Below are 18,316 nucleotides of genomic sequence, written 5' to 3'. Positions count from 1 at the left end.
CCCGGGTCCCTGGAGCTGTGAGGCTGCGGTGCTAACCACTGTGCCGCATTAATTTATCAGTGTTGAGGCTGTTCTTTGGTATAGCACTGCACAAAGAGGCTTTTCCCACTGTCAGGAGTCTCCATTGGCAGGAACCATGCACAGGTGGTCTGTCTTTTGCCTTCAAACATGTCTACAGCCCCGTCTCTCCCACCGCACCCACCCCCGAATTAAGAAATTTCTTCTGAATTCCCTGTTTGATTTCTTGGTGATTGTATTATATTGATAGCCCATAGTTTTGCTCTTCCCTACAAGTGGAGACACTCTTTTCTACTCTTTTCAGGATTTTAAATACCTCTATTAGGTCACTCCTCAGCCTTCTCTCTTTAAAAGAAAAGAGACCCAGCCCGTTCATCCTTTCCTGATAGGTATAACCTTGCATTTCAGGTATCTTCCTTCGAAATTCTTTTTGCACCAGTCCAGTACCTCTCCATCCTTATTATAATATGATGACCAGAACTTTACACAGTACTCTCCAAATGTGGTCTAACCAAAGTTTTTAATGCAAGTTTAACATAACTTTTCTAATTTTCCATTTGAGAGATAAACTCTAGTGCTTGGTTTGCATTGACCTACATTCAGCGATTTGTGTATTTGTACTCCCAGGTCCCTTTGGTCCTCTACCCCATTTAAAATCTTATTTTCCAAGTAATATGAGACCTCCTTATTTCTCTTAAAATGTAATTTGATTAAGTTTTTTGTTGCCAGTAATGCAGTTGATGTGTACATGGATTTGCAAAAATGCGTTTGATAAAGTGCCATATAACAAGCATGTCGGCAGAGTTGAAGCCCACAGAATAAAAGGGACAGTGGTAGCATGGATGCAAAGTTGGCTGCGTGACAGGAACCTGCGTAGTGGTGAATGGTTGTTTTTCAGACAGAAGAAAGGTTCCCCAAGGGTCGGAATTAGGATCACTGCTTTTCTTGATCTATATTAATGACTTAGACTTGGGTGTGCAGGGCACAATTTCAAAATTTGTAGATGACACAAAACTTGGAAGTAGTGTGAACTGAGGAGGATGGTGATAAACCTCAAGAGGACATAGCCAAGCTGATGGAATGGGCAGACACGTGGCAGATGAAGTTTAATACTGAGAAGCGTGAAGTGATGCATTTTGGTAGGAAGAACGAGGAGAGGTAATATAAACTAAAGGGTACAATTCCAAAGGGGATGCAGGAAGAGACCTAGAGATATATGTGCACAAATTGTTGAAGGTGGCAGGGCAAGTTGAGAAACTGATGAATAAGGCATGCAGGATCCTAGGCTTTATAAATAGAAGCATAGAGTACAAAAGCAAGGAAGTTACAGTGAATCTTTATACGGCACTGGTTTGGCTTCAACTGGAGTATTGTGTCCAATTCTGAACACCACACTTTAGGAAGGATGTGAAGGCACTGGAGAGGGTGCAGAAAAGATTTATGAGAATGGTTCTGGTGATGAGACTCTTCAGTTACGTAGATAGATTGATGAAGCTGAGGCTGTTCCCATGGGAGAAGAGAAGGTTGAGAGGAGATTCGATTTAGAGGTGTTCAAAATCATGAGTAGTCTGAACAGAGTAGATAGGGAGCAGCTGTTCCCATTGGTGGAAAGGTCAAGAAACAGAGGATGTCGATTTTAATGTGATTGACAAAAGAACTAAAGGCGACATGAGGAAAAACTTCTTTACGCAGCAATTGTTTAGGATCTGCAATGTACTGCCTGAGAATGTAGTGGAGGCAGATTCAATTGTGGCCTTCAAAAGGGGATTGTATAATTATCAAGAGAGAGAAAATTTGCAGGGAAAAGGCAGGTGAGCGAATTGTTCTTGCTGAGAACTGGCTTGGACCCGAAGGGCAGCTTCCTATGCTGTAACCATTATATGATTCTACCTTATGCTTAATCTGTGGTAAAATTAATTTGTCAATCATATGCCCATTTTGCAAGTTTTTTAATGTCGTCTTGTAATTTGTTGTAGTCCTTCTCTGTATTGACTATCCAACATCTAAATCATTAATATAAATTATGAACAGTGGTCCCAGCACTGATCCTTGTGGGACCCCACTTTGGGTTTGATTAGTTTATTGAATATTTATTCTCTATTTTAAATGTAGTTATTTCTCTTCCACTCTCATCTTCCAATGTCACGTTCACCTTATCTGTCTCCCTGGTAAGTACTGATGCAAAGTAATGATTTAATATTTCTGATTTTAATTTTTATCCCGTCCATCCCTTGATGGTCCTATTCTCACCTGAATTTCCTTTTTTAATATATGTGCCTGTAGAATATTTTACTATTTTGTTTTTGTGTTCCTTGGTAATTTAATTCCTCTTTGCCTTCCTAGTTGTTTTTTTTACTTCTCTCGTAATGGCTTCATATTCTCCCCTGTCTTGTTCTCCTTTGTCCATGTATTTAGGGTATACCTCTTCCATTATCTTCAATTTTTCCCTTACGTCTTTATTTATCTATGATATTTCATTGATATTTAGTTCTTGTTTTTTAGCAGAATATATTTTCCTGGACTTTGTTAAACACCATTTTAAATGAGTCCTAATGCTGTTCAACATCATTGTTTGCCAATATTGTTGTCCATCTTATAATCCCAAGTTCTATTCTCAACCCCTCAAATTCTGCTTTTCTCTATTCTATTACCTAGGTCTTTGTCATGCATATATCCTTAATTATTATCTTAAAGTGTATTATATTGTCATTATTGTCTAGGTGTTTCCCTACTTATAAATCTCTTAACTGTCTGGTTCATTCCCATTACTATATCCAGTAACAAATCCTCCCTGTTGGGATACTTACATTAGAAAGGAGTCCTGTACACATTGTAGGAACTCCATTCCCTTATGTCCTTTACCTGCCTCTTCTGGCCAATTAGTTTTGGGGTAGTTGAAACCCCCCCCCCCCCCCCCCCCCGCCATGATTATTCTATGGATTTTAACTGCTTTCCCTAATTTATTTGCGTATTTCTTTCTCCACCTCCCTTCCACTATTAGGTGGATCTGTAGACCACCCCGTCAGCATTCAACAACTTCCTTCTACAGGTCACAATAACACACTTCAGCCAGGCATGAGACACCTTGTAATGCAACATATAGAGTGGCTTTTTGGTTTCTGTATCTTTTGAGCTCTCTGAAGAACTGTAGAAAAACCATACTCCTTTATACAACATATTTTGCTTAAGTCATAGATAAAATCTCGTGACATATCCATTCGCAAATGCTTTGAAGACAGTCTATTTATGTAAACGGTTGTAGTTTACTCCAAAACTACTTTCCTAACCAAGACTTATTGTTTTGAACCCCTTTGAACAACAGTGTTTATCAGCCGCTATCGTTCTATACTATAGCTAATGGATACCTCGACCTATATTTATTACCCTCGCTCCTAAAGTTACACTTTAATCTCACTTGGCTGTCATCATTACTGTCATGTATTCCTTTACACAAACACTTCACACATCATAAGACAAACTATGTATCCTGCTCACAATAGCTCAAGGTCATTCTGTTTATATTGGAAAGTCTTTTGCTCCATGATACAAAGAAGTTTGACTGTTAATCCTTGAACTCTCCATGATGTCCAAAGTACTGCTTTTAGCGTGATTGATCCTTTATTATCTTTTATCTCTCTCCACGTGGATTCTATTTCTGTCTTACTGATGACTGTCACATTTTCTACCGCCATTTTTATCTCTCTAATAAGTACAGCTACTCCACCTCCCTTTTCCCCTCCCTACCTTTTCTAAATGTGTTGCAGCGCTTAATTCCCAGCCCTGATTTTCTGTTTTTTTTTTGTAGCCATTTTCTCAGTAATCCCTACTATATCTGGTTCCCCTGTTTTATTACAGATGCTATGTGCATTGTCCTACAGGCAGTTTTACTTATTTTTAATAGTTCCTCTCACTTTATTTTAACCATCTTTTTACATTCCTGTTTTATAACTATTCCCTGGCTATTTATTTCCTCCCTCAGTTTAGTCTGACTTATGCTCTCCTTTCCTGTTTCGTTTATATTGACGCTTGTTTCATTTCTTGTAGAACTCTTTCCCTGTCCCTGCCTTACTAGTTTAAAGCCTTCTCTACCTCACTATTTACCCTCTCCATTAGGATGCTGGTCCCATTCCGGTTCAGATAGAAGCTGTCCCATTGGTCCAGCTCCTTCCTGTCCCTGGCTGAAAATTGCTTTGAGACATCTGGTGGTCATGAAAGGCACTATAGAAGGGGAAGTCTTCCTTTGTTTCTATACAACTCTTATTGTGTCCAACTCTTTCGCCAATCTGTCAGGAGAGCCTGGCCCTTTGCCATGTGGTTGTCATTTTACGCGAGTTATCATAACATACTCACCTCCTGACTCCCCAAAGCCTGTCCACCATCTACAAGGCACAAGTTAGGAGTGTGATGGATTACTCTCCACTTGCCTGGATGGGTGCAGCTCCAACAACACTCAAGAAGCTCGACACCATCCAGGACAAAGCAGCCTGCTTGATTGGCGCCCCATCTACAAGCATTCACTCCGTCCACCACTGACACACAGTGGCAGCAGTGTGTACCATCTACAAGATGCACTGCAGCAATGCACCAAGGCTCCTTAGACAGCACCTTCCAAACACGCGACCTCTACCAACTAGAAGGACAAGGGCGGCACAGTGGTTAGCACCGCAGCCTCACAGCTCCAGCGACCCGTGTTCAATTCTGGGTACTGCCTGTGCGGAGTTTGCAAGTTCTCCCTGTGACCGCGTGGGTTTCCGTCGGGTGCTCCGGTTTCCTCCCACAGCCAAAGACTTGCAGGTTGATAGGCAAATTGGCCATTGTAGATTGCCCCTAGTATAGGTAGGTGGTAGGGGAATTGAGGGAAGGTGGGTATGTGGTAGGAATATGGGATTAATGCAGGATTAGTATAAATGGGTGGCTGATGGCCGGCACAGACTCGGTGGGCCGAAGGGCCTGTTTCAGTGCTGTATCTCTAAATAATGAATAAATAAATAAATAGGGCAGCAAATGCATGTGAACACCACCATCTGCAAGTTCTCCTCTAAATCTCACACCGTCCTGACTTGGAACTATATCGCTGTTCCTTCACTGTCGCTGGGTCAAAATCCTGGAACTCCCTTTCTAACAGTTCTGTAGGTATACCTACTCCAAATGGACTGCAGCGGTTCAAGAAGGCAGCTCACCACCACCTTCTCAAGGGCAATTAGGGATGGGCAGTGACACCCACATCCCATGAATGAATAAAAAAAATACTCTGGCATAGTTCTAGAAGAGCAAGCTGAAAGCTATAACTACCATGATTAATTTTGATTCCTTTCTCCCCTCTTGTCCCCTGTGGGGAAATTCTCAGACTTGGATGAAATTTTGAACTCAGCTGGACAGGCCAGACCTATGTTGGACAAATGGTTTTTCATGCATTTAGAACATTAAGTGAGCAATTTTATGGGCTACTTCACTTTTTATTTTCTTCAGAAAAGTGTGTAACTGTTTTAGATGTATTTTGATGTGTACAGTGAACTGAATGTAAAGAGAAAATGGTAGGTACAAGCTGAATGAAGAAGCTTTGAGTAATTTGGCAGCTTTAGGAGGTGAGGGGAGAATGTTGAAGCACTTGATTGCTTGGTTTTCTTTAGGTTACTTGTTCCTCAATACCAGTCTTTTTCTGGTTTTGATTTGGCACATACTGAAACATAACATTGGCCAACAAATCAGAGCAAAGCTCTGCATTTTAATTGAAAGCATTCTTTTACCACCATAATTTTTTTTGCAAATATGTTTTTAGAACAACTTATTTTTGAAAGGACAAGGCTGGGAATTGGTCGAGTCTGCAGGTATTCAAATTGTTACCTTACTACACTTTTATCTATTAACAGAGCAAACTAACCCTCAATACATTGATGTCATCTGTTTACCACAGACCATTGGGTCCATAGAAATGGCCGAGGTCAAATTTTTTTTGCATGTAGTGTATCAGGTTAGCAACCAATGTAGTCATATCATTTTACTGGTAATCCATTTGCTAAACAAACAATGGGATATAACTTGTATATTTTAGTTTGTTGTTTTGCTAATTTATATTTGCATAATTGTGTCATTTGCTGTTTAAGTAGCTTTGGGTAATTTAAATATTTAACTGACGTTCTAGCTCATCAAAATGCATGAGGTAATCTGAACTTTACTGTTTCTATACCCCTCCCTCATTTCCTCAATTCATAATTCTAATTTAGGTTTCAGTGATTGGAACACCAGCTGAAGAGGAAGGTGGAGGAAAAATTGATCTCATTCAAGTGGGTGCATTTAATGATCTGGATATGGTACTTATGGCCCACCCTTCGCAAGAAGATGCTTCTTATATGCCTGATATGGCTTTAAATGAGTAAGTAATAGTTGAACATTCTTTTCAGATCTTTCTGAAGGAGATTCTGTAAACTATATATATTCCCAGTGTTACTGCAGTAATTCTTTTATTTAAAAAGGGGGAAAACAGACTTGTATGGTAATTTGAGTATGGAATCCTTTTCTAAATTTACAATAGTTTTAAAGTTGGTCTCTCGGAGTTGTCTTAAAATGAACTTTTCTTTTCCTTCTACTTAACAAAGTTTGGCTTGTGATTTTTTTTTTAAGTGCTTTGGTTTTCATTTACATTTTTTTCTTCCCTGATTAATTACTCTTAATTATATTAAAACCTTTTTTCCACTATTTTTTTCTCTAATCTCTTTTCCCATGTATGTTAAAAAGGAAATAGCGTTTACATTTGTAGTGCGTTTCATATCCTCAGGACATCCCGAAGCACATTACAGCCAATGAAATACTTTTTAAAGTGTAGTTACTGTTGTAGCATAAGAAAATGTGGCAGTCTTTATGTGCACAGCAAGGTCCCACAAACAACATTGAGATAATGTTAGATGATTTTAAAACCCTCCACACATTAGTGCCCCTGTGGTCAGGGTTTATTTCTAAAATGTAGATTCTACTGTAATGAAACACTAATTCTAAATGAGTACAAAATTTGTACACACACAGTTTGTAGCATAGGTAGAGGGATAAATTTTGGTCAGGAGGCTGGGGAGGACTCTCCTCTTCAAATAGTGCCATGGAATCTTTATGCCCACTGGAGAGGGCTGGGGCCTCGTTTTAACATGTCATGCGATAGATGGCAGCTGGTATGGTCTACTGCTCCTATTTCTTATGCTGTTAATGGATTCACCCTAAGGTAATTCAATTTGGGCAGACATTTCAGGGACTATAGTTAGGTTACTAATTAGTTGACAAAGATGAGGTTGTTCTTCGAATTTGAAACTCCCTTTCTTTTTCATTATTATCTCAAGCAAGCAAAAGTACTTGAGGTAGAGAAAAGTGGCAATCCTAGGGACACTCTGAAGTATTCATTCAGTACCCAGAAAGTGTGACCTGTCCATATTGGTAACAAGTCTGAATTCAATTTGGCACCACACTAATTGGAAACAGCTACCAGAAGCAAGACTGTTTTTTTGTTCGTCTCATTTTTCTGAGAGCCCTGCGGCAGCTTCCCAAAATTCTTGTAATCATCCTTTTGGTTTTTTGAGGAGACAGCCAGTGGTTTAAAGCCTTTTTTTTTTCTTGCAGTTTCCAGAACAAAAACAGTTATCCTTGGATTTTCTTGAGAGACTGTAGCTGGTAATGTGGGAAATTGAAATATAATGGGGTGATTTCTTTGGTGCAGAGTTAAAAAGAACAGCATTTAATGTATAGCTTCCCAAACAGAGGGCTGAATTTTCACATCTGGGACGGCCAACACAAGCCAGGGCTGCTTCCAGGTCCTGAACCCAGCCCTGAGGGGAAATACAATTGAGTTATGATTTTAACGGGAGTGACCCCTTAACTGATGGGAGATGGGTTTGGCGACCAATTAGCAGCTGCGGGGGCGGGAACAGAGGTGGACTAACTGAAGTGTGAACTTGATTTTAAACTTTCCACAGCATTGTTTCACTGTTAAAAGAGGACAGAGATAAGTCTCTTTGAGCTTAGGGCTGGATTGCTCTCATGTCTAGGGCACAGACACGTTGGGCTGAATCCTTCTTTGCCGTAATTTTTCTGTGGTTTTTATGGAGAGCCGAAGGCTTGGTACCCGGGATAGGGCAGCTCCTTGTTTTTTGACAACAACCTAGAAGTGATGCTGGAGGCAGTGAGGGACAGAAAGGAGGTGCTTTTTGCAGAGAGTGACAGGAGGAGGCCACCCACACAGACAGAACAGGCCTGGGTCTAAATCACAGCAAAAGAATTGGAAGACGATCCTGAATGCAGTGTAGAAAATGTTCAATGACCTGATCTGCTTTGGCAAGATGGGAGCAACCCCCAACCCCCAGGACACACCTCTGGCTATTCACTGTCTAGCAGACGCACTAGCTGAGGGGCCACGGGGTACATTCTGCATGGGAGAAGTGTGAGTCCATGCCACTTACTGATCCCTCATAGTGCTGCTGATGACCTGCCAGCACTGAAATGTGTAGCTTCTAATGAATAGGGGCAAATGTCATTGACCATGGAGGACAGCAGTGCTTCATCACGCTCCCTCTTGTTGAGAAATGGGCACATAATGCCTATGAAAGGGCACAAACAGGGGGAGGGTTGCCGTACTTTTACATCATGACGGCAACGGAGGATTGGGTGATGGAGGTTGCCAGAATAGCTAGAAAGGTTCCTGCAGACTGGAAATTAGCAAATGTAACCCCACTATTTAAGAAAGGGGGAGAGAAAATGGGGAAACTACAAGCCTGTTAGTTTGATGTCAGTAATAGGGAAAATGTTAGAAGATATTGTAAAGGATGTGATAATTGGACACTTGGGAAATAATGCTATGATTGGGCAGAGTCAACATGGATTTATGAAAGGGAAATCATGTTTGACAAACTTGTTGGAGTTTCTTGAGGATGTTGCTTGTAGTGTAGATAAAGGAGAACCAGTGGATATGGTGTAATTGGATTTTTAGAAGGCTTTTGAGAAGTGGTTAGCTGACAGAAAACAGAGAGTAGTAGTATTCTCAGGATGGCAGGCTGTTACTAGTGGAGTACGCAGGATCAATGCTGGGGCCACAGCTGTTCACCATCTATATAAATAATTTGGATGTGGGGACCAAATGTAATATTTCCAGATTTGCTGATGAGTCAAAACTAGATGGGAATGTAAATTGTGAGGAGGATGCAAAAAGGTTTCAAGGGGACTTGGACAGATTAAGTGAATGGGCAACAACCTGGCAGATGGAATATAATGTAATAAGTGTGAAGTTACGCACTTTGATAGAAAAAACAGACAGATAGGGTATTTCTTAAATGGTGAGAGGTTGATGTCCAAAGGGACCTGGGTGTCCTTGTTGATGAGTCACTAAAAGAAAATATGCAGGTGCAGCAAGCAATTAGGAAGGCAAATGGTATGATTGCCTTCATCGCAAAGGGTTTTGAGCACGGGGAGAGAGGTCTTGCTGCAATTTTATATAGAGCCTTGGTGAGACCCCAGCTGGAGTATTGTGTACAGTTTTCGTTTCCACATCTAAGGAAGGATATACTTGCCATAGAGGGGATGCAACAGAGGTTCACCAAACTAATCCCTGGATGACAGGTGAGGAAACTGGACCTGTATTCTCTCGCATTTCAAAGAATGAGAGATGATCTCATTGAAACTTACTAAATTCTTACAGGGTGTGATAAAGTGGTTTTAGATAGGAAGCTTCCCTTGGCTGGTGAGTCTAGAACCAGAGGACATAGTCTCGGGTCATTTAAGACTTGAGATGAAGAGGAATTTCTTCGCTCAGAGGGTAGTGAATCTTTGGAATTCTTTATCCCAGAGGGCTGTGGAAGCTCAATCATTGAGCATGTTGAAGACAGAAATCGATAACATCAAGCCATATGGGGATAGCATGGTGTCAAGAAAACCTGCTATACCAAATGAGGACTTTAAATTCATCGGTTAAAAACCTACATTAAACTTTTAAAAAGGAAAGCTGGGATCCTATATTTAACCTTTTCAAAATGCTGGCAGGTAAGATGGCCACCGCAAATTGCATTGAATTACCTCACATTCCAAGACATCGAATTGGAGACGCCTATCTAACGAGGCCCCATCCAGGAGAATGGCTTGGATCACTGAGTAGATTATCCAGTATCGCTCATTAGCATGACATTCAAAGCCATCTTGAAGCATTCAGGATTGAAGACGTACCTCCAGGGGGTAAACATTGACCCGAGAGAGATTGAGAATTCCTGGACTTGAATCTAATTAAATTACAAACAAGAACACTGGACAATCGTGACCGCTTCTCCATCTGTGGAAAAACTAGCAGTCTTTTGCAAAAAGACAAGCTTTGAGTGCTAACCAGACAAGACCCTAGCGGGGCTACTATTGCTACAGACAGTGACCCCGGGGAAGAAAGCTACCTACAATTCTGTCGCCGAGAAAAACCTGAACCAGGTGGGCCAGGTGCAAAGTGCACTTCTACCAGCCAAAGACTTCAAGATCACACTTCAGCCGGAAAACAGCTGGATTAACGGACACCACAGACTGTATAATTTTTATTTGTTCTGGACTCTAATCCAAACCAAATTATTCCTCATCACTCTGTAATCTGTGTGTGTGAGAGAGAGAGAAAGTGTAGTGTAATTTATTCTTTTATTTATATTGGGTTTTTGGTTAAGTACAATAAACTCACCACTTTCTTGTTTAAACCCAAGAAAACCTGTCCAATTGGTTCTTTTATGATCACAACAAAGGTACAAGGTAAAACACTCACTGAAGTGGTAAGCACATCCACTGTTAAAAAGGAATAAACCCTGTTGTGGTCAAACAAGGAGAAGGACGAGGGGAGCCTTGTAAACTTTCCTCACCTGATGGTAACAGTGGGAAAGTGGCATTGAGGTAGATGATCAGCCATGATCTAATTGAATGGCAGAGCAGGCTCGATGGGCTGAATGGCCTACTGCTGCTCCTGTGTTCCTATAGTAGACCAAGAGGAAGTTGGCCCTGGCGAAATAGGCACTCATGGTGGAGATGGTGATTACAGATGGCAAAATTCTCAACAGGTGCCTTGCGCTCAACCCTGTCCGACAGCATGCTGAATGCTGATGGTTGCATTGCGAAGCTTCAGCGCTGTAGAGGCTTTAGTTCTCCAAGACTAGCTCTCATGATCTCCTCTTGTGCCTCCCACAGGTGCAGACATCATCCCTGTGAGAGCTTCCCCCTCACCCTCCGTGGTCCCAGATGACCACCAAGGAACCGAAGAAGCACCATCACACCTTACGAGTGCACCGTCCACCTACACAGATACACTCACCTCAATGGGACTTTGCGCAAATTTAGAATGGGTGACACTGGCTGAGGAAGACGGCACTGGTGCTTTTTATTTCATGGGATGTGGGCATGGCTGGCAAGACCAGCAGTTGTTGCCCATCCCTAATTGCCCTTGAACTGAGTGGTTTGCTAGATCATTTCAGATGGCATTTTAAGAGTCAACCACATAGCTGTGGGTCTGGAGTCACATGTAAGCCAGATCAGGTACGGATGGGAGATTTTCTTCCCTAAAGGACATTTGTGAACCAGATGGGTTTTTATGACAATTGATAGTTTTATGGCACCATTACTGAGACTAGCTTCCAAATACATATTTTTATTAGTTAATTGAATTTAAGTTCCACCTGCTGCTGCAGTGGGATTTGAGACTGTGCCCCAGGGCGTTAGCCTGGGCCTCTGGATTACCAGTCCAGTGACATTACCACTATGCCACCTGGCCTCTGTGCAGGAGAAGGTGCCAGAAGCAGATTCAGCTGTGGGCATTTCTCCCTGGAGGAGCGAGGATAGGCACAGCCCTGGTTAACTGGGCACAGATGCAGGGCCTTGGGAGTCCCAGGAAGGAAGGCTGTACCTAGATCAGCAGAAGGAGATGTGCTTCCACATGTGGGCGTTCCCTGAGGCAGTGTGGGGCCGTGGGCAGAGTGGCTCGGTAGCATCGCTACTGACCAAGCTGGCCGAGTCCTGAAGGACATAGCTGTCAGATTGGGCCTGCGGTAGGTGTTGATGGAACCAACAAGAGGTAAAAACCTGCTTGACCTCACCCTCGCCAATCTACCTGTCGCATATGCATCTGTCCATGACTATTGGTAGGAGGGACCACTGCATAGTCCTTGTGAAGATGGAGACCCGACTTCACACTGAGGGTATCGTCCATCATGATGTGTGGCACTACCACCATGCTAAATGGGAAATGCTCAAAACTGAGCATCCGTGAGGCGCTGTAGAACCTCAGCAGCAGCAGCAGTAGAATTGTATTCGACCACAAACTGTAACCTCAGTTATGCTGGCCTGCATATTACTGGCTCTACCATTACCATCTAGCCAGTGGATCATCCCTGGTTTATTGAGGAGTGCAGGAAAGCATGCCATGAACAGCACCAGACATACCTAAAAATGAGGTGCCAACCTGGTGAGGCTGCAACGCAGGACCGCGTGCATATTAAACAGCAGAAGCAGTTTGTGATAGAGCTTAGCAATCCTAGAACCAATGGATCAGATCAAAGCACTGCAGTCCTGCCACATACAGTTGTGAATGGTGGCGGACAATTAAACAATTAACTGGAAGAAGAAGCTCCACAAACATCTCCATCCTCAATGATGGGGGAAGCCCAGCACGTCAGTGCACAAGATAAGGCTGAAGCATTTGCAACCGTCTTCAGCCAAACATGCTGAGTGGATGATCCATCTCTGCTTCCTCCTGAGGTCCCCAGCATCACCAATGTCGGTCTTCAGCCAATTTGATTCACTCCTACGTGATGTCAAGAAATAGCTGAAGGCACTGGATACTGCTAAAGGCTATAGACCCTGACAACATCCCAGCAGTAGTACTGAAAACTTGGGCTCCAGAACTAGCTGTGCCCCTAGCCAAGTTGTTCCAGTACAGTTACAACACTGGCATCTACCTGAAATGTGGAAAATTGCCCAGATATGTCCTGTCCACATAAAGCAGAACAAATCTAAACTGGCCACTTACCACCCCATAAGTCCAATCTCGATCATCAGCAAAGTGACGCAAGGTGTCATTGGTGCTGTCAAGTGGCACTTACACAGCAATAATCTGCTCACCGATGTTCAGTTTGGCTTCCACCCCTCATTACAGTCCTGGTCCATACATGGACGGAACAGCTGAATTCAAGGAAGCATATGACTGAATGTGGCATCAAGGAGCCTAGCAAAACTGGAGTCAATGGGAATCGGGGAAAACTCTCCACTGTACAAAGGAAGATGGTTGTGGTTATTGGAGGCTAAACATCCAACCCCCAGGATATCACTGCAGGAGTTCCTCAAGGCCGTGCCCGAGGCCCAACCATCTTCAGCTGCTTCATCAATGATCTTCCCTGCATCATAAAGTCAGAAGTGGGGATGTTCACTGCTGATTGTTTTTGAAGACTGTGCATTTACAACTCCTGAGATACTGAAGCAGTCTGTGCCCGCATTCAGCAAGACCTCAACAACATTCCAACTTGGGCTGATAAGTGCCAAGTAACATTTGTGCCACACAAGTGCTAGGCAATGACCATCTTCAACAAGAGAGAATCTAACCATCTCCCCTTGACATTCAACGGCATTACCATCGCTGAATCCCCCACCGTCAACATCCTGGGGGTCATCATTGACCAGAAACTGAACTAGACCAGGCATCATAATACTATGGCTACAAGAGCAGGTCAGTTCCGGCAATCCTGCGGTAATTCACCTCTCGACTCTCAACAAACCTATCCACCACAAGTCAGGGGTGTGATGGAATACTCTCTACTGCCTGGATGAGTGCAGTTCCAACAACACTCAAGAAGCTCGTCCCCATCTAGGGCAAAGCAGCCCACTTGATATACAAGATATGCTACAGCAACTCACCAAGCCTCCTTCGACAGCACCTTCTAAACTTACGACCTCTACCACCAAGAAGGACAAGGGCAGCAAAAGCATGGGAACACCACCATCTGCAAGTTCTGCTCCAAGATGTACATCACCCTGACTTGGAACTATATCACTGTCTCTTCACTGTTGCTGGGTTTAAAACCTGGAACTCCCTTCTTTATAGCACTGTGGGTGTATCTACACCAGATAGAGTGCACTGATTCAAGAAGGCAGCTCACCACTGCCTTCTCATGGGCAATTAGGAAAGGGGCAACAAATGCTGGCCTTGTCAGTGAATTAAAAAAAAAGAATCTCTCCAGCTCATGAGCTCCTTCTTGGAGAGAATGTCCAACCTCGTCGAGGGCCATATGCAGCAACACTTGGAGTACATGCAGGAACTTGGTACTGGCGTCCACAGGATACATGCCACACTATCTAGCCTGGTCTGATCAGTGGCAAGGCTGGCGCAGAGAAGTTTGGAGCAGATGCCAGTTGCACCCCAGCTGGTGCTCCCTTCTAGCCATCAGGAGTGCCCATCAAGAGCTGAGGATGTCACTGAGGAGGATGAGGGTGCCACCCCTCATGGGGCATCGTCATCCTGGCTCCTCTGATAGTGGGAGCTTCTGCGCAGCAGGGCCAAGTGACAGAGGCTGCTCCAGCAATGATGCAGGTGCTGCATCTTCTGGAGATATCCTATGCAACAAGAGCGACTGCCACAAGCATCTTAGCCTCAAGCTGAGGCAAATAAGCAGGCTGCCTCCACCTCCCCCGAGGCCACAGGGGGAGCACCGTGTAGAAGTGGCCGAGCGCAGAGGCCACTGTGTTGCGAGGAGAACTGAATGGGTCACTGGGCTGTTTTCCATTTTGAGCACTACAGAATCATAAAAATTTACAGCACAGAAGGAAACCACTCAGCCCATCATGTCCGTGCGGGCTGACAGGCAGCCATCCAGCCTAACGCTACTTTTTTGCTCTTGGTCCATAGCCTTGTAGGTTATAGCACTTCAAATGCATATCCAAGTACTTTTTAAATGTTATGAGGGTTTCTGCCTTGACCACCCTTTCATCCAGTGAGTTCCAAATCCCTATCACCCTCTGGGTGAAAGAACTTCCCCTTGAATCCTCTATGCCCACTGGTTATGGACTCCTCAATCAAGGGGAATCAGGCCTTCCTATCCACTCTATCTGGACCCTTCATAATTTCATAGACCTCAATTAGGTCTTCCCTCATATTCCTGTGTTCCAAAGAAAACAACTCTAGCCTATCCAGTCTTTCCTCATAACTAAAATTGTCCAGTCCAGGCAACATCCTCCTAAATCTCCTCTGTACCCTCTCTAGTGCAATCAGCTCTTTCCTGTGATGCAGTGACCAGAACTGCAGCCAGTTCTCCAGCTGTAACCGAACCAGTGTTTTATACAGTTCCAGCATAACCTCCCAGCTCTTATATTCTATGCTTTGGCTAATAAAGGAAAGTGTCCCGGACGCCTTTTCAATCACCTTGTCTACTTGTCCAGCCACCTTCAGGGATCTGTGGACATGCACTCCAAAAGCCCTCCCTCCTGCACCATATCTCCAGCCACATAGTCATTAGCTCTGTCTTTCTATTTTTGTTCTCACTAGCACATGAGACTGGGAGTAATCCAGAGATGACTATCTTTTGAGGTCCTGTTTTTAATTTCTCCTAGCTCCCTAAACTGACTGCAGGACTTCATCCCCCATTCTGCCTATGTCCATTTGCCAATATGGACTATGACCACTGGCTGTACATCCTCACCATTAGAATGTCCTGTAGCTGAACAGAAAGATCCTTGACCCTGACACCGGGGAGGCAGCATACCTTCCTGGAGTCAAGGCTACAGCCACAGAAGCACCTGTGTGTTCCCCTCACTATGGAATCTCCTACCACTGTTGCTCTTCCACTCATCTTCATCCGCCCCTGTCACCGCCACCCCCCCCCCCTCCACGCACTACAGCAGAGCACTCCGTGGTGCTGTGGACTTGGCTGTGTCTGCACTCTCCATAAGAACAGTCACACTCACCAGTATTCAGAAAGGAATACCTGAAAGAGAGATGTTAATAATGACACTTTTAGCCACATGTCTGAGAATCCTTGTATTGATGGCGGGACAGGAAAAGAGAGGAGGTGGTGAAGGAGATCAAGAGTACCTCAATGATGACGGCCAAGTGGTGGCTTCATTCATTGGTGGTAAGAGTTTAGATGTTCCTGACTGCATCTTCAATGGATGTGTTAGCACAGGCACCTCAGAGTTGCTTGCATTCCATGCCCTTCATCCTCGGTCAGAGGGGCTCCATTAAAATGTTCCTAAATAAGATAATCTCTGACGTTCATGACATCTGGACGGGAGCTACGCGCCCCGTGTAATGCCTGGCCACCTTCCTGTGCAGCCATTGCACCTCGGTGTTCTGCATCCTCCCTCTCTACCTCCCCCTCTTCCTCCTCTCCCTCCTCCTGCCCCCCCTCTTCCTCTAATGAGCTATCTCCTTTCAGGGCCTCGCTCTCCTCAAGGTCCTCACCTCTGTGGTGGGCCATATTATGGAGAGTGCAGCAGACAAGCAGTGATTGAAAAACTTGCAGGAGTGTATTGCAGGGTGCCAGCCGACTGGTCCAGGCACCGGAAACGCGTATTCAGAAGCTTAATGGCCTGCTCAGTGGTTGTCCTAGTGAACAGGTGGCAATGATTGTATTGCCTCTGTGTCTTTATCTGGGGGTGCCTCTTCAAGGGCTATCCCATGTCCCCAGGGATCCATGGGGTAAAGATCTGCGGCAGCTTGGACTGGCAGAGGATAAAGGATTTATGGCAGCTATGAGGAAAGTGAGCATACGCATGAAGCTCTTGTTGTCATTGCAGACCAGTTGAAAGTTGCAGGAGTGGAAGCCCTTCCAGTTGATGAATCTCACTGGTTGGTCACTCGTTGCCTTGATGGCCACATGGGTGCAATCGATGCCTATGAGCCCTCATCTGTCACCAACTGAATGTATTGTCCAGCTATGGCAAATAGAGCATCAATGACCTACAAGATGCAGTGATGTGCAGCTGTTTGTAAGATGCTGCCAAGGTCCGCAGTTGATCCTTGGAAGGAGCCAGAAGTGAAGAAGTTCAAGGACATGGTGACTGATGGCTTCTGGCAGGGCTTGGCAACCTGTGCTGTGAGATGGGAGATCTTCGGTGGCAAGGGCACAGATGTCTGTAACCACCTGCCTGAAAAGTCTCAGCCTCTTGTGGCACTAATTCTCGGTCATGTCAAAGTAGCTCCATCTCCCACCCTGGTGAGCATAGCTCGCGCCAGAAACAGCATCGGGAAAATAGTGCGCCGGCTGGTATTTTCGGGCCCCATTTGCCTCAGTGGGACCCGAAATATGCAGCCCAGAGTGTCTGATGTTGTCAGATTGCTAAGTAAATGTGGACATCCAACTCTGAATTGAAGGGATTTTGCACCAATACATCTGTAACTTAATGTTACTAGTTGTAAGTAAAGTGTATTTGTTTTTTTTAAATTTGATATATTTTCATTTTAGGCTAACTGTGAAGTATTTTGGAAAAGCCACTCATGCTGCTGGTTATCCCTGGGAAGGAGTAAATGCATTAGATGCTGCAGTTTTGGCTTATACCAACTTATCAGTATTACGACAGCAGCTGAAGCCAGATTGGAGACTTCATGGTGAGTTGATTACATTAAGGATGCATTAGTAATTTCAACCATTGCTGCATACAACTGGTGTCTGTTTTTGCTAAGTATTTGCTTTTTTTTTAGTAGAAACCTAGTTACATTAGTACAAAAATGTGTGACTTTTCAACCTTTACGGTTTTGTTGATAAGCAGTGACACTGTATGTAACATCCAGTCTCTCCGTATACGTGCACTTGTACCTAATTAACACAAGCAATATGTAATTTGGGATGAATGGTATAAAATCAGTTGGCTCTTTTGTGTTCTTCCTTGATTACTGTATTTCAGTGAAAGGCAATAACTTGGGTTGCATATTGGACCAATTCTTGGTCAGTTCTGTCTAATTTAAAGATAGGGGATGCTGTGAAGCAATTTTTAAAAATAATTCACTGAATGTCTGACCTGGAACAGATTGATGAAAACCTTCTCAGTGACCAGTTATTATGCAAGACAACCCTCACCTATTTTTAGGGGTGTATGTAAGCCTTGAACAAAATCCATTTATCTAGACATGATCACGAGGGGTTCCTGCTATACTATAACTTTGCAGTCCATGATATTTGTCAAAGATTTCCTATTTAGACTAAATGTTTGACTGTTCATTGAGACAAGAAAATGTGGTACAAAAAACTGATAGCTTCCACTACCAAGAGCAGAATATGCTTACTGAAAACTAAAAAGACCTCTGGCTACACTCCCAAAGACCCCACTTGAG

At 43.7% G+C, this 18,316-nt stretch overlaps 1 protein-coding gene across 2 annotated transcripts in view; it reads left to right on the top strand.

The window, feature by feature from the left end:
• LOC137362009 (xaa-Arg dipeptidase-like) overlaps nucleotides 1-18,316 on the top strand; it is a 69,994-nt gene that overhangs the window by 3,681 nt on the left and 47,997 nt on the right. For both annotated transcript variants that reach the window (XM_068026596.1, XM_068026604.1), the window contains exons 2-3: nucleotides 6,243-6,391; nucleotides 17,451-17,593. In XM_068026596.1, coding sequence (XP_067882697.1) covers nucleotides 6,243-6,391; nucleotides 17,451-17,593 — 292 coding nt within the window. The remainder of the gene's footprint in view (nucleotides 1-6,242; nucleotides 6,392-17,450; nucleotides 17,594-18,316) is intronic.

The sequence above is a fragment of the Heterodontus francisci genome, chromosome 3 (genome assembly GCF_036365525.1).
Source record: "Heterodontus francisci isolate sHetFra1 chromosome 3, sHetFra1.hap1, whole genome shotgun sequence".
NCBI classification, from domain to species: Eukaryota; Metazoa; Chordata; class Chondrichthyes; order Heterodontiformes; family Heterodontidae; genus Heterodontus; species Heterodontus francisci.
The sequence above is the reverse complement of the archived record's forward strand: the minus strand, read 5'-3'. Positions and strand labels throughout refer to the sequence as shown.